This window comes from Camellia sinensis, chromosome 7, assembly GCF_055761805.1.
Source record: "Camellia sinensis isolate YWXY chromosome 7, ASM5576180v1, whole genome shotgun sequence".
In the NCBI taxonomy this organism is placed as follows: Eukaryota; Viridiplantae; Streptophyta; class Magnoliopsida; order Ericales; family Theaceae; genus Camellia; species Camellia sinensis.
The window spans coordinates 77,741,114-77,759,185 of NC_138967.1; the positions used below are offsets into that span (position 1 = coordinate 77,741,114).

The following is an 18,072-nucleotide window of genomic DNA, read 5'->3' on the forward strand; positions in this document are numbered from 1 at the left end:
AAATGTTGAGAGACCATAACGACTATGAAAATATTGTATGTTCTTTATCTTATAAAATTTTAATATTGTGGACTTTAAAAAAATTTCTCTATCCATAACCTCACGATTGTGTTCTAATTGTTTTTAGAATATTATCAAAATCATGCTAGTTGTTTTTTATTATTATTTTTATAAATATAGTCTTGTTATGGGATTACAAATATCCGATTAACCTGATTTATTTTATGAATAATCTATCCAACAAACCTTACGAGATAAGCAGTTCGGATCATCAAACCATTCGTCGAGTAAAACGTAATATTTTTAGTAATTAAACTCAATGTGAGTGTATATATAATATTTAAAATATTATTTTTCGTTGAGCTTATGATAAGAGTATTTTTTTAATCAATTTTAATTTTAAAAAAATAAACAGATAGTTTAGATTGAAAAGAAATCAAAAGATAAAGATTTAAATTAATTAAATTAAAAGCATAGGTTTTATTTAGGGCAATTATATTGGTGGACTCTATATTTTGTCACTTGTGTCATTTTAGTCCCTCTACTTCCATTTGACTTAATTTAGACCATTAATTTCAAATGATAATGTCCTTAGTATTTTTTTACAGCAAATAATCATCGAATTGGTTGAGTTTAACTCATTGAGTTTAGTAAATTTATAATTTTACTCTATATGACACATACCACTTATATGTATATTTTTCATTAGCAAATGCTAAGAGCTGTAATCAATTAGAACAAATTGAAACAAAATCATAAATTCAAGATTAAAATCGTGCTAATTGAGATATAAAGATGAAAATGACCCAAGAACCAGTACATGGATTACTGCTACAATTTGCCCTTTATGTTGTTACAAGGGTCAAATCCTAATTTTTTTTAATTGTAATTTATTCTCTTTTGTATCATATTTATAAATTATATACATATATATATATATATATATATTTTTTTTATTGATAGAAAAAATAAAGGGTAAATTACAAATATAAGATTTGCTTCAATATAAATTATCTCTTATAATTTTAGAAATTGCATCTTGTCCTTTCATATTTTTAGTCACATAACAAATGATCTCTCTTATTAATAAACCATTAGCAACCAAGCAATTAAATGTGAGCCTTATAAATTAATAATTCCAATCTTATACTATAATTCGCCAATCAAACAAATCATTAGTTTACTGGAAACCATATAGTCACCCTTACACCACTCAGGCTACTTGTGTATCACACGTTATAAATGGCCAGTCCATGAGAAGAGACAAAGATAATAGAGAGAAAGCTTAGAAAGGTAGAGAGAGAAGATGGAGAAGGGAAAGAAATCATATTCAGCACATGTTTTAGCCATACCTTATCCAAGCCAAGGTCACATTAACCCTCTGCTCCAACTCTGTAAGCGCCTTGTCTCCAAAGGACTCAGCCACTTTTGCCCTCACCACCTTCATCTCCAACTCCATCCACCGCCACCACCACCCACCCCAATCCAACTCATCACTCCAATTCGACACCATTTCCGACGGCTGCGACCAAGCCGGCTTCCCTCAAGCCGGTAGTGTCCAAGACTATCTCGCACGGTTAGAAGCTGCTGGCTCACAAACCCTAGCAGAGCTCATCAGGAAGTACGGAAGCTCGGACAATCCCATTGATTGTATCATCTATGATGCGTACTTGCCTTGGGCTTTGGATGTGGCGAAACAGTTCAGCTTAGCTGGAGCTACATTCTTCACGCAGCCGTGTGCTGTTGATTACATATACTACTATGTTCACCACGGGCTAATGAAGTTGCCGGTGGAGTCGTCGCCGGTGTCGATTCCAGGGTTGCCGTTGCTTGAGCTTCAGGACATGCCGTCGTTCATTTATGTGCACGGCTCTTATCCGGCTTACTTTGAGCTGGTTTTGAATCAGTTCTCTAATGTGGATAAAGCTGCTATGTTACTTGTCAATACCTTCTACCAGTTAGAGGCTCAGGTTAGTTATGTTATCCTCCTTTTTTTTTTTTTTTTTTCTTTTTTGAACTTTTCATTTTTTAAAATTTTACTTGAATTTCATTTGATTCTCACATTTTAATTGAAACAATTAAGTTTTTAAAGATCAATGTGAGTGAAAGTTGAAATATTAACTACTAAACTAAAATTTGAGTGAAAGTTAAAAATTAAACAAATGCAAATTTCTTTCATAATTTTTTTCTTGAATGCCCTTGAAACTTGTTCCCGTGGACACATTTTGCCTATTTTTGTGGCGGTGAATGATGGAAATTGAAACAATTATTAAAGTCATAACTTAATTGTTATAATTAGAAGAAAATAAGGGATCGAAATAAATTTTGAATAAAAAATAGGAACTGAAATGTGTAATTTATGTTTTATCTCTTTTTTTTTTATATTTAATTTTTTAATTTTTCTTTTCAAACATTTTCACATTTTGATAAAGTGATAATCCTTCCAAATGTGCTACAGCAGAAACATTTTCATATACGGTACGCATCAAGCAATTAAGTAAAACCCGGTATGGAGTAGGCTCTTTTTCAGTTGGGGTTTTCCTTCTAAAGGGTGTTGTTGGGTCTCTGTGGACTCATCACGGAGTCTACATTGATAATTTGAATAATGCAATATATAGGACTTGTCGTGTACATCATCTCTTCAAAAAATCAAATTAATTGGATATTGATAGATACTTGATCGTATTGCATTTGTGTAAACAATTTATTTTAAAAATTATATTTAGCATTGAAACAATTGTGATATGATCAAGTGGATATTTGATATCCGATCAATTTGATTTTTTTTATAGGAATAAAGTACTCGATAAGTCCTACATATTGAACGATTTGAATTGTAACGCCCTCAAAATAATAACATAAGACCCATCAATAAAGACATGCATTGGTAATAAAGAGAAACATTATTCTATTCATCAGAGTTTCATTACAAAAAGTATTGCATGTTAACGACAAAAGCAAATGCCCTAAAGGCTTACAGCTTTCCAAGTTAACACTTGATTATAACAAAAGAGTACTAACTCATTTACACATTAAGCCCTTGGCTTGAATTTACATGTAATACATCAAAAATAAGACAACAAAAGTGTGTCCGCCTCTAGCCTCCCAAGCTACGTCCTTGGAGGTGGCATGCTACCTGTACCTGAAAATGATGTTCCCATATAGGGTGAGCCACAGCCCAGTAGAAACATACTAAATCAAATATGAATAATGACTAAAAGATTAGCAGTTGATAGATGGTCAACACTGATACTTTCCCTTGTCACACTTTACATTTTGATGACATACAAGTCCATGTTACAATTCATTTTCCAATTCCTTTCAATTCTCAAATTATAACCATGGCTCAGAACCTGGCCAAACAACTCATATGAGACAGTAACTCATATCACACACTTCCCATTTCATATTAGATAAGCATACTAGCTATATCACACAACAACGGATAAGCATACAAGCTATATCATCACTTCCACAGATATGCATATGAGCACTATCACACTTCCAATGACAAGCATATGAGCTCTGTCAATACATCACTAGATAAGCATATGAGCTCTATCTACGGAGTCCATCCCCTATCTCCTCCCAACAACATCCGGTTTAGAGGTCCATCCCCTATCTTCCCCTAAACCGTGGAGTACATCCCCTATATCCTCCAACACAACACAATGCATATAAACAACAATTATACACATCATCACACAATTCATAAATCTAATGTATTCTTTCAATCGTCAATCTCAATGACACATTCCAGTGATTAGTTTCAGTTTACCTAATCATCATGCATTGTCTACAACAATCACGACTATCCTCCACCGATAGCCCAAAGCAGTTATTTCTATATAGAAAATAAATGCACAAATGGATATTCAATCAACATTTCAATTCGGTGAGTGATAAATAATTCAACTACACCCTTTAACCCCATGCATTCCCAATCTCAACAATTCCATTTCATTTCCTCATTTCTCACAATTAATTATCCCAATTAATCAAACAATGTAATTAGGTCATTTTTCATAATTAACATTACAACCCTTAGGTCCCATTTTCATCAATGATTCAACATTTATTCCATTTCTCTATGCCAAACATGCATCTAGGTTTATTATAAATAAAACCCCAACTTTTGTAAAATAACACAAAAGCCCCAAACTTTCACAAAATTACCAAACCAACCCCAACATCTCAAAATACTAAAATTTAAAGACAAAATCCATAGAGAGGAGTAGGATATCCCTACCTCAAACCCGGAGCCCCAAGGGAGAAGATGACAAAACCCAACGTGCTCCAAATCCCGAAATTTTCAGATTAAAAGGTAGCCCTCGACGATCAACAACTTTTTTGTAAAGGCCAAAGATGAGCAAATCACTCTTACTAGATCAAAACCTAGAGAGAAGGTAGAGTTCTAGAGTGAGAGGCTCAACAATGGTGTTTTTGGAAAAGTAGGAGAGAGAAGAGAAAGTGAAAAAGTGATTTGAAAAGTCAAAACTCGGAACTTAAACCCAGTCGCCCCGCTCGAGCGTCAAACGCCCCGCTCGAGCGTCACTCACAGACTCCCGCTCGAGCGTCAAAAATCCCACTCGAGCGGCGGATACACACTCCCAGAACTTTTACAGAACCAGGTCTCCGCTCGAGCTTCCAACTCCCTGCTCGAGCGGCACTCACACAATCCCGCTCGAGCTGCCAATCCCACGCTCGAGCGTCCAACACTGCACAGGAAATACTGGATGGGTGCAATTCCCGCTCGAGCGCCAAAACCCCCGCTCGAGCAGATAGGTAAAAATCTAGGCAACTAGTTTTGGTTTCTAAACTCAACCAACCTGTAACAAACCTGCCCAACACATCCTATAACCCAAATACAAAGTAAGAAAGGATGTACACCAGGTAATAACCAACTACTATCATCCACGGACACATGTCCGGATCACTGTACAATAAGGGTAAACCCGGGATCGCTATATCCTCCCCCCCTTAAAGAATTTCGTCCCCGAAATTAAGCACAAGTTTTCAAAAACAGGTTTTCCTCCATTTTAAACAATGTTACATTTTTAACATTCAACAATTCGACCCATTACTGGTCATCCCATCCCTTTAACAAGAGGCACTTCACAATATGTAAACAACATATGTACTTTCAACATGCATCAACATTACGCATTTCCTTTCCAATTTCAACAATATATTCAACATATATAATGTTACATTCAACTTCCATATGAGGCAAGTTCCAAAACATACTTCCAATAAACCAAAACATTTTCAATGTTTCACAACTTAAGACATATATAAAAGCTCTTAAGTTCAACGATAGTTCAAAATCTAAATACAAGATTACATATCAACAAAGAAGTCCGGATATTTCTCACGGACTTCCAACTCACGTTCCCAAGTGGCTTCCTCCACTCCGTGATGTTTCCACAAGACTTTCACCAAAGGAATGGTCTTGCCACGCAGGACCTGATCCCGCCTATCCAAGACCCGAACCGGTCTCTCCTCATACGAGGCATCCTCATCTACCTCTAAATCGGTCCAATCCAATACATGTGATGGATCTGGCTCATACTTCCAAAGCATACTCACATGAAACACGTCATGCACTTCGGACAACTGCGGCGGTAAAGCTAACCGATAAGCAACCTCGCCAATCCTCTCAAGGATCTCAAAAGGACCAATAAACCGAGGGGATAACTTCCCACTCTTCCCAAACCTCATCAAGCCTCGCCTAGGTGATATCTTCAGAAAGACATGATCACCTACCTCAAACACCAAAGGCCTCCTCCTACGGTCAGCATAAGATTTCTGACGACTCTGGGCTGTAACAAGCCTCCTACGGATAAGCTCAACCTTCTCCGTCGTCTCCCTGACCAACTCCGGACCCAACAAAGGTGCATCACCCACCTCGGCCCAACAAACTGGAGACCTACACGGTCGGCCATACAAGGCCTCAAACGGTGCCATACCGATGCTAAACTGAAAACTGTTGTTGTAGGCAAACTCTACCAAGGGTAAGTGCCTCTCCCACGTCCCACTGAAGTCCAGGACACAACCCCGAAGCATATCCTCGAGGATCTGAATAGTACGCTCGGACTGCCCGTCAGTCTGAGGATGATAAGCCGTACTAAAGGTCAACTTAGTGCCCAAGGCACTCTGCAAACTCTGCCACAACCTGACAGTAAAACGAGGATCTCTATCTGAGACGATCGTCACTGGGACCCCGTGCAATCTCACTATGTCCCGAATATACAAGTTGGCAAGATGATCCACCGAATCTCTCACGCGCATAGGAATGAAGTGCGCCGACTTAGTCAACCGGTCTACAACCACCCAAATAGCATCACTACCCCACTGAGTCCTCGGAAGACCTACAACAAAGTCCATAGTGACATGCTCCCACTTCCACTCGGTAATAGGCAAGGGTTGCAACAAACCCGCTAGCCTCTGATGCTCGGCCTTCACTTGCTGGCAAGTAAGGCACTTCGATACGAAAATAGCCACATCTCTCTTCATACCCCGCCACCAAAACTGGCGACCCAAATCCCGATACATCTTAGTGCCTCCGGGATGCACCGCAAGACGTGAATGGTGAAACTCTCGGAGTACTTCCTCTCGGCAAGACTCCGGTACAAACAAACGGTCTCGGTATCTTACACTTAGGTCGGGATACACAGTCAAACCTTTCTCAACTTTCCCACTGGAGATCTTCTCTCGGAAGGACTCCACCTCAAGGTCACCTCTCTGTGCCTCTAACACTCTAGTCACAAGTGTGGGCTGTGCAACAACAAAAAACAAAGCCGCAGCCTCAACTGATTCGCCCAGATGCAAATCAACTCGCCAAGTACACCTAACATCTCCCATTCTCGGATGGCAACACAAGCTACATCACTAATGGATTTCCTACTAAGGGCATCGGCCACAACATTGGCCTTCCCCGGGTGATAGTGCAACTCAAAGTCGTAGTCCTCAATGAACTCCATCCATCTCCTCTGCCTCAAATTAAAGTCTCTCTGTGTAAACAGGTACTTCAAACTCTTGTGGTCCGAGAACACCTCGAACTTCTCACCATAAAGGTAGTGCCTCCAAATCTTCAAGGCAAAGATCACTGCTGCTAATTCTAGGTCGTGTGTGGGGTAATTCTTCTCATGAATTTTCAACTGACGTGAGCCATAAGCTACCACTTTCCCTTCTTGCATCAACACACAACCCAAACCCTCTCGCGAGGCATCACAATAAACCGCATAACCCAACCCTCTCTCCGGAATAATCAAAATCGGAGCGGTGGTCAATCTAACCTTCAGCTCTTGGAACGACTTTTCACAAGTCTCACTCCATACAAACTTGACCCCTTTCCGCGTCAACCTAGTCAACGGCGAAGCTAGCCTAGAGAAATCCTTCACAAACCGACGGTAATACCCAGCTAATCCCAGAAAACTGCGGATCTCAAACACACTCTTAGGCTGTGCCCAGTCCTGCACTGCCTCTACCTTGGATGTATCAACAGACACCCCTTCCCTGGATACCACATGGCCTAAGAATTTCACCTCTCCTAGCCAAAACTCACACTTCCCAAACTTGGCATACAGCCTATGGGCTCTAAGTAACTCAAGCACCACTCTCAAGTGTTCCTCGTGCTCCTCCTCTGAAGGCGAATAAATCAGGATGTCGTCCACGAAAACGACTACAAATCGATCCAAGAATTCCCAGAAGATTCGGTTCATCAAGTCCATAAAGACTGCCGGTGCATTGGTAAGCCCGAATGGCATCACCAGAAACTCATAATGGCCATACCGCGTACGGAAAGCCGTCTTAGGAATGTCCTCCTCCATGACCCTCAACTGGTGGTAACCCAATCTCAAGTCTATCTTAGAGAAACAACGGGAACCCTTTAACTGGTCAAACAGATCATCTATACGGGGCATAGGGTACTTATTCTTGACTGTAGCCCGATTCAACTTCCAGTAGTCTATACACAATCTCAAGGCACCATCTTTCTTTTTAGCAAAGAAGGCCGGTGCTCCCCACGGTGAAACACTAGGGCGAACAAAACCCTTATCTAGCAATTCCTGGAGCTGAACTTTCAACTCAACCAACTCTGCTGGAGCAAAACGGTAAGGTGCCATAGAAATCGGCGCCGTGCCGGGCACTAAATCAATAGAAAACTCTATCTCTCGGTGAGGTGGCAAACTAACAAGGTCTTCGGGAAAGACATCCGAATACTCACAAACCACCCTCGGCATTACAAGTTGGGTCTCATCACACTCACCACTCTCAAAGCTAGCAAGTAGACCACTAAGCTCACTTCGCCCTCGCGAATCATACCCCGGTGGTAAAACACAACCAACCCGGTCTCCCAAGAAATGGAACCACTCCCCGCTCAAGGTACATAACGTGACCCTCTGGCGGTAGCAATCGATAACAGCCCGGTATGACGATAGCCAGTCCATACCCAAAATAACATCAAAGCCCTTCATGGGCATGACAACAAACGGAAAAAGAAGCCTATGGTCGGCGACCTCTATATCACAACGCCTAACACCTTGTTTTAAGATCAACTCACCACCCAAAGGCGATACCACACAAATAGGAGATGCTAACTGTGCCAACTCCAATTCTAAAACAGATGCAAATGCAGCAGATACAAAAGAATGAGATGCACCCGTGTCAATCAACACATCAGCAACCGAGTTGCAAAACAGAAAAGTACCTCTCACTACTGATGGAGCCGGTACTAAATCCTGCGCGGTAACAGCATACACGCACCCTGTAGGCCCCTGATCTACCTGCTCACCCCTCGGAGCATACGACTGCTGCACGGACTGGGATGACGAAGCTCCCGGATTGGCCCTCGAGGCCTGCACAGACTGAGCTGGCTGAAAACCCTGCGTCTGTCTAGAACTAGACGCTCCTGAAGTAGCACTCAACTGCGGGCAATACCTCTTCAGGTGCCCAGGCTGACCACACTGATAACAAGACAAAGGCTGGCCCCTACCCTGACTCTGGCGCTAAGGTCTAGCTGAAGAAGAAGCAGCTCGCTGACCCCCCCTTTCTGCGGGCAAACCGAAGACTTGTGACCCAGCTGGCCACACGTAAAACAAGTCAGGCCTCCCTGACTACCTCTCCCCGAGCCTGCACTCGGCACCGGAAAGGTCGATCTAGCAACTCCTCCCTGAGACTGCTGAGGATTAGGACCCCTCTGTCTCCTGCCATCACCCTGACCATCTTGGCCCCTCTTAGAGCCTCTCTGCCCCTCATCCTCCTCCTGCATCATGAGCTCCATATGAGCTGCAGCATCCACTAAATGTCTATACTCTCGGATGTAAGACCCACCAACTCTCAGCTTGAGGCCCCGCCTCAACTTCCTCTCGAACTCATAGCAACGGCGTTCTTCGGACGCCACCAACTCAGGTGCAAACCTGGACAAACTAGTGAAAGTGGCCTCGAACTCTGCAACAGACATACCTTGCTGATTAAGCCGGCTAAACTGATCCCCCAGCTTCTCCCTAGCCACTGCAGACAAGAACCTCTTCTGGAAAGCGTTTACAAACGCCTCCCATGCACTACCAACACGAGCCTTCTCGTACTTCCACCATTGACCCGCATCTCCCTTCAGCTGGAAGGATGCCAAGGTCACTTTCAATGCTCCGTCCTCGATGCCAAGCATCTCGAACGTCTTACTCATCTGTTCTAACCACTCGTCAGCCTTCAGTGGTTCCTTTGGATCCCCAACAAACTCATCCGGATTAGACCGGAAGAACTCCCTCTTCAAGAAAGAAGGCCCTGCTTCAGCTACCTAATTCCCAGCCCTGAGAATACCCAAAGCCCCTGCTATCTCTCGTGCCAAAGCACTCATAGCCTGTTGACCCACTGGCTCGGCCACGTTGGCCTGACCAACTCCCTCCTGCACTGCCGGAACCTCCTCCGGTAACGGTACTTCCTGCCTCGCAGGCCTACCACGCCTAGCACCTCTTCCTCGTCTTGACATCCTAATAAAGGCAATACAGAACGTTAGCACATTCACAAATGTGCCAAAACTAAACACTCACGTCCTAGTGCATGGACAACAGTAATTCACTCCACGTAAGCACACAAACACATAAGCACTTACGAATTTCATTTCCGGATAATGATAGTCCCGAGGCGTTACTAGAGTTTCGGTTAGAAACAGCATTGATCAAGTGCCTTTCCAACAAGACTCCCAGAAACCCAAGGATCCAATCAACATCCTAGAAACTACATTCCATACCCACATAATCACATAAGCATGTTATCAATTAAGCACATAGCATATGACACTACATCTAAGTCTCTATCAAGCGAGACAAACCCATTGTGATCCTAATCACTTCCCACGTACCCAAAGTATTCGAACCCGGTAGGCTCTGATACCAAGTTGTAACGCCCTCAAAATAATAACATAAGACCCATCAATAAAGACATGCATTGGTAATAAAGAGAAACATTCTTCTATTCATCAGAGTTTCATTACAAAAAGTATTACATGTTAACGACAAAAGCAAATGCCCTAAAGGCTTACAGCTTTCCAAGTTAACACTTGGTTACAACAAAAGAGTACTAACTCATTTACACATTAAGCCCTTGGCTTGAATTTACATGTAATACATCAAAAATAAGACAACAAAAGTGTGTCCGCCTCTAGCCTCCCAAGCTACGTCCTTGGAGGTGGCATGCTACCTGTACCTGAAAATGATGTTCCCATATAGGGTGAGCCACAGCCCAGTAGAAACATACTAAACCAAATATGAACAATGACTAAAAGATTAGCAGTTGATAGATGGTCAACACTGATACTTTCCCTTGTCACACTTTATATTTTGATGACATACAAGTCCATGTTACAATTCATTTTCCAATTCCTTTCAATTCTCAAATTACAACCATGGCTCAGAAACCTGGCCAAACAACTCATATGAGACAGTAACTCATATCACACACTTCCCATTTCATATTAGATAAGCATACTAGCTATATCACACAACAACGGATAAGCATACAAGCTATATCATCACTTCCACAGATATGCATATGAGCACTATCACACTTCCAATGACAAGCATATGAGCTCTGTCAATACATCACCAGATAAGCATATGAGCTCTATCTACGGAGTCCATCCCCTATCTCCTCCCAACAACATCCGGTTTAGAGGTCCATCCCCTATCTTCCCCTAAACCGTGGAGTACATCCCCTATCTCCTCCGACACAACACAATGCATATAAACAACAATTATACACATCATCACACAATACATAAATTTAATGTTTTCTTTCAATCGTCAATCTCAATGACACATTCCAGTGATTAGTTTCAGTTTACCTAATCATCATGCATTGTCTACAACAATCACGACTATCCTCCACCGATAGCCCAAAGCAGTTATTTCTATATAGAAAATAAATGCACAAATGGATATTCAATCAACATTTCAATTCGGTGAGTGATAAATAATTCAACTACACCCTTTAACCCCATGCATTCCCAATCTCAACAATTCCATTTCATTTCCTCATTTCTCACAATTAATTATCCCAATTAATCAAACAATGTAATTAGGTCATTTTTCATAATTAACATTACAACCCTTAGGTCCCATTTTCATCAATGATTCAACATTTATTCCATTTCTCTATGCCAAACATGCATCTAGGTTTATTATAAATAAAACCCCAACTTTTGTAAAATAACACAAAAGCCCCAAACTTTCACAAAATTACCAAACCAACCCCAACATCTCAAAATACTAAAATTTAAAGACAAAATCCATAGAGAGGAGTAGGATATCCCTACCTCAAACCTGGAGCCCCAAGGGAGAAGATGACAAAACCCAACGTGCTCCAAATCCTGAAATTTTCAGATTAAAAGGTAGCCCTCAACGATCAACAACTTTTTTGTAAAGGCCAAAGATGAGCAAATCACTCTTACTAGATCAAAACCTAGAGAAAAGGTAGAGTTCTAGAGTGAGAGGCTCAACAATGGTGTTTTTGGAAAAGTAGGAGAGAGAAGAGAAAGTGAAAAAGTGATTTGAAAAGTCAAAACTCGGAACTTAAACCCAGTCGCCCCGCTCGAGCGTCAAACGCCCCGCTCGAGCGTCACTCACAGACTCCCGCTCGAGCGTCAAAAATCCCGCTCGAGCGGCGGATACACACTCCCAGAACTTTTACAGAACCAGGTCTCCGCTCGAGCTTCCAACTCCCCGCTCGAGCGGCACTCACACAATCCCGCTCAAGCGGCCAATCCCACGCTCGAGCGTCCAACACTGTATAGGAAATACTGGATGGGTGCAATTCCCGCTCGAGTGCCAAAACCCCCGCTCGAGCGGATAGGTAAAAATCTGGGCAACTAGTTTTGGTTTCTAAACTCAACCAACCTGTAACAAACCTGCCCAACACATCCTATAACCCAAATACAAAGTAAGAAAGGATGTACACCAGGTAATAACCAACTACTATCATCCACGGACACATGTCCGGATCACTGTACAACAAGGGTAAACCCGGGATCGCTATATGAATTATCAATATTGGCTCCGTAATAGGCTCATAGAATGACACCCTCCAATTTGATTTAGACCGGAGAGGAGTCTGCTCCCCGCGGGATTCCCTTATTACCTAACAATCAATAGGATTCGCTTATTACCCAACAATCAAGGTTATTGATTCATTAATGAAAGAAGGGTGAACTTACAAAGTAAATTCATATGGTCAAATCAAATCAACTTCTTGTTGGAATTAATCACTTGAAAAATATATTTATAAAATGTGAAATAAATTGATTTATATACAGTTCAATTAGAATTTCTTATTTTCCTGCTTTTATTATTCGTAATAAAACTATATGTCTATTACATTGAACTTTCGACCACTCTGTTAACTAGTGATCACGTAACAATATATGGAGAATGGAATTCCCTACCTACATATGGATAGGTAACGCAGTCTCTTTTCAAATGGTGAAATTGGCCTTTAATTTGTTGATAATAATTGAGCCACGGTGCTGCTAGCATTACATTTCCTTAAAACTGAAAGGATTGGGGTCCTTCCAGCTCATGGTCGGGTACTGTTTGGATATTGGTTAAGTTTTGATAATTTAAATTGTTCATTTTATAAAAAAAAATTGTATATATTATTTACAAAAAAATTAGGTTAATATGATATTTATATTCTATTCGATTAACCGCGTTTGTTACGGGAAAAAAAAAAGGAAAAAGAAAAGAAGAATGCTCTATTTTTAAAAATACAATTGTCGTCAATTTGTTTAGAGACAAATATAATAAATTGAATAGGTCATGATTATCAAATCGATCTTATTTTTTTATCTAAATGATATATATGAAGAGTCCAATAAAATGAATAGTTTAGATCACAAAAAGGGAACCCGTAATCGACCCCACAGGCCCACCTAGCATGATATGGAATGGAGGGAAGTTAGGTCCAAATTAGATATAAATGTAAGGTGCCAACTGCCAAGTTGTGAAGCACGGATACTCAAAAAATGGTGTCGTACGAGTACCGGGTACTTACTGGGTGCGGGTACGCGTACTAGTACAGCGATACGTATACCGGGTACGCCGAATACATGTCGAGTACGGCATGAGTACATTGCGGGTATGACATGGATACCACACTGATACGACGAGGTTTTTTTTTTTTTTTTGGTAGCTGTTAGAATTTGTTGTAGCCTTTATTATTCTTCTTTCAATTTTGAAAATATCAAGTAATTTATTACTAACACCCTTTACTCATGAATCATGATTTTGTTCTCTTTTGCATCATGTTTTAAATAATAAATAAAGAAAAAGAAAAAAAAATTATATAACTTTCTAGACAACCTATTCTCTTTTTAGTTTTGATATTAAAACTTTGATTGGTATGTTGGATGTTTAGCTATAAATTTTTTTAAAAAAATTGACGTACCCCAACTGCACCTGTATCCTACTTTTTTAAGAATTTAACGTATCAACGTACCCATAGCGTAACCATACTCGTATTCATACCCGCACCCGTGCTTCATAGCTGCCAAGTAGGAAATTACCCTCCATTTGTAATCTTGAGGCCAATATATTTAATTGAAAATTATTAACAAATTTTGTGTTATTCTTATTATTCTAGGTGGTGGATTCAATGTCAAAATTAGTCAGTCCATTGATGACAATTGGACCAACAATTCCATCTTCCTACTTAGACAACCAACTTGAAAATGACAATGATTATGGGTTCGACCTCTATCACTTAGATCCCTCTGCTTGCACCAACTGGCTAATCACTAAGCCAAAGGGGTCTGTTGTTTACGTTTCGTTTGGAAGCGTGGCTGATTTAGGAGAAGAGCAAATGGAGGAACTTGCATGGGGCTTGCTAGAAAGCAACTTCTACTTCTTGTGGTAGTTAGGGATTCAGAGAAGGAAAAGCTACCCACAAAATTCAAACAAGAGACATTAGGTTAGTGGGATGGTGTTCACAGTTGGAAGTGCTATCAAGTGAGTCCAAGGGATGCTTTTTTTCGCATTGTGGGTGGAATTCAACAGTTGAAGCATTGAGCTTGGGAGTGCCAATGGTGGCGATACCACAATGGACGGACCAACTGACAAATGCCAAGTTTGTGCAAGATGTTTGGAAGGTGGGAGCTAGGGTCAAAGTTGATGAGAAGGGCATTGTGAGGAGAGAAGAAGTTGAGGCTTGTATAAGGGAAGTCATGGAGGGAGAGAAGGGGAAAGAAATGAAGGAGAATGCTATGAAGTGGAGAGATGCAGCTAAACAGGCAGTCAGCAAAGGTGGAACTTCTAATAGGAACATTGATGAATTTGTATCAAAATTGACTAGCTCTTTGTGTTAATCTTAGAATGAAATATAGTTACAATAAGTGTTGGGGACAATAGAAGCATATAATCTTAAAGTGTTGGGTGTGAGTGTCCATAGAGATGTACAATTATAGGAGAGGTACAAAACTCCTTCTATATGAATTTATTAGTCCACTATGTTATTAAAATTGTGTGATTAAACAAGACAAATAGATTCATATTAATCAGTTAAATTATATAACATGAACAATGATTAACAGAAATACATATGGAATCGAAATAAGGAAAAACAAGGGATCGAACCAAATTATGTGTGATACCACAGTGTCCTTAAAACAGATTAGCCGCTTCAGCGTGGGTGCTGGAGGAACATCAACTTCTGTCTTCTAAGATAAGATGGTTTAGATCGGTTAACGTAAAAGCACCTTCTATTAGCTTGGCGAACCAACAATGGTAGTACTCTCTCAACACAGGAAGAAACTTATATGGGAGAAGACTGACTTGGCTATAATCTGAGAGAAAAATTCTGTTGCAAAACCAAGGGAGATGGGTCTCCTTATGGGGGAGAGAGGAGGAGCCTCTAGCCATGAAGGCTAGCATCTAATGTCATGAAGGTTGCTAATGGAGGCCATTACTCTGGCAAAACTGCTAGAGTAATGCACAAAACTGATGGGAATTCAAAGTGTGAATTACACACAATATACACATATGTATATATACATTTCTGCAACAAGCTTGGGCCAGCAGTAGACCTGGCCCAAAAAAAATAGGCTGGTGGACCACCAATTCGGCCCAGCTTAAACCTAACCCATTCTAACAAGCCTTAAGCCTCAAGCCTCAAGCGCAAGCCCACGATCCATAGACCCGGACGCAGCCCGAGCGAGCGGGCGATGCGCGCGCATGTGTGGCAATTTTGCCATAACCAACTTGGACCATAGTCTTGACCCAAGCCCATCCTTGAAGCATCCATGTCTCCCTTCTTTCAAAAAATTTGGATGCCCCAAAGGGCTCATGCTCTTCTCATAATCTTGAGGTTTAAAAACCCATCAAAGCTTTCCTCTACAACCAATGTGGGATTGGTAGTTATACACAATTCTCAATACCTCATTTATGACGGCAACTTTATGAGACAATTTCTCATTCAATTCTTAATGATTTTTGGTCATTCTTTTTTTGGTGTAAAGACCTTGTTACAAAGAATCTAAACCCATTTAATCTCACATCAACCAATAGTTGGGGACCTACTTTAATTTCATATTAAAGTCACCAAAAAATAATTTTTCCAACAAGCCCCCACATGAATAAAAATTGACCGAATAAAGAAAACAGACAACATTTATAACAAAGACTCAGAGAGAGAGTACACAAACTAACCCTGCATCAGAAAATGTAGCTGTTGGCTTTGAACCTTTCGTAGTGAAAGCCTATCGGATTTACTGCCTGACTAGTGAACGTGATGTCTTGAACTGTTTTGCCATTTGTGTAAACCAAGACAATAAACCTCACACACGAGTTAGTCCAACCATTGTTTTTATTCTCACTGGTATGTCCGGTATGGCCCTGGAACACTAGCCTGGTTCAGTGAGTGGTTTTAAAGAATTCAACCTTCCTAATTCTTAATGAAGCGGCCCCACTTCGCACTCACATAGGTGACCTATATAAGGTATTTCCTTATACCACGGTTGACTATTCATATCACTTAGGTTATCAAAAGCATTAACTTAACTTTCTACCCCACAGGGTATCATTGTACAAAGCAATGGGCAAGAGTATTTACCTCTTCAGTGACTTACCCATTACACGAAATTAGGTTGTCCCTTTGAACCTAGATCTTGGGATTTCTAGTCAACTAGGTTGGGTTTCCCGTTCCGGTAACATTTCTAAAGGCCTTAACCCCATTCCTTTTGACAACATTTCTACTAACTCTCAAGTTAATCTTTTGGTTAGCGGATTTGTAATGTTGTCTTTAGACATTATGTCACGACCCGCTCCTCGTATTCAAGGGTTAAGTATCGTGGTAGCCAGTAACTAAAGTTACCTCCGGCAAATTCTTGAACAAATAAATAAACGCGAGCAGAAATAATATTTAAGTGAGGATACCAAAATAATCATTGGAGCTTTTATTTTTATTACAAAATTTATTGACCAAAAAGGCCGATATTTACATATAAACATATCATAAAAGTGCTGTGTGTGTCTATTCCGCGACTCCGTATCTAAGATTTTCCAAAAGTTATTTCTGAATTGCATTGGTTCTTAAGAATTGGTAAATAGCTATAAGCACATGGCAGAGTGAGAAATATTATGCCAAGAGTATAAGTGACATAAAATAACCATGGATAGTTATGTAACTAAAATATTTAAGATAGCTTAGTCTGAACAAATAATCATTTAAGTAGCAAAACTGAGATTATGTAAATAAATAACCATAACCACAGTACCGAACAGAACAGAACAGAGGTCACAAGAGTGACAGTCAGAATGAAGGTACGGATTCAATAGGTGGCTTGTATGGATTATAGAGGTGGCTCCCACAATAGTGTAGTGCTTATCTCCGCATAGCACTTTGCTATGCACAGAACAGAGGTCCATAGATTCATGACAATAGAGGGCCACAAAGTGAATAAACAGAGACCAATGGTTATTTAAGTTTCCCAAGGCATGGGACTCACGTGGTGGTACTTACAAAACATAATTATTTATAAGGTCATAGTCAAATATTCTTTAAAATTTAAACAAACATATCCATGAGTTTCATTTTAAACAAATAGTGTTCAGAAATTAATCCACGTAATTGAAATATTTATAAAATATAACTTGTATTAATATAACTCATAAAATATAACTTGTATAAAATAAATCATGGTAAGTCAAAATATATATAAAATATATTATGGTAACTCAAGGTATAATATAACTCACCTTAAAATTAATACCTCACTTTTTCTTTTCATCACCAAAACCTTCTTAACTTTCATTACTTTCTTTCCTTTTCTTTATTTGCTTTTTTTCCTGCCTCTTGTTCCCAACTTTTCCTTTTATACAAGATGCAAGGCTTGCTCAGCAAGCTTTAGGTACCACGTAGCCAGCCACGTACCCCTCCTATTTAGCTGTTATCATTAAGGTCTACAATGGATAAGTTTAACTTAGTTAATTATTTATACTTTGACCCCTAAATTCTTAATAATTATATTAATTTACAAAATCGCACATAATAATACAAAATAAATCATATATTTTCTCAACTGTGATT

General features: G+C 40.0%; 2 protein-coding genes across 8 annotated transcripts in view; one reads left to right on the forward strand and one right to left on the reverse strand.

Moving 5' to 3' along the window:
• Positions 1-1,485, reverse strand: part of LOC114271239 (uncharacterized) — a 25,442-nt gene extending 23,957 nt beyond the window's left edge. For all 7 annotated transcript variants that reach the window (XR_014335522.1, XR_014335521.1, XR_014335519.1 and 4 more), the window contains exon 1: positions 1,353-1,485. The gene's annotated coding sequence lies outside the window, so the exon portion shown is untranslated. The remainder of the gene's footprint in view (positions 1-1,352) is intronic.
• Positions 1,210-15,022, forward strand: LOC114271553 (flavonol 7-O-beta-glucosyltransferase UGT74F1). Its single transcript, XM_082878269.1, is given in 5 exon segments — positions 1,210-1,419; positions 1,421-1,970; positions 14,134-14,401; positions 14,404-14,460; positions 14,463-15,022. Coding segments are annotated over 5 exon segments (1,380 nt in total). The 5' UTR covers positions 1,210-1,306; the 3' UTR covers positions 14,855-15,022.
• Positions 15,023-18,072: the final 3,050 nt, after the last annotated feature.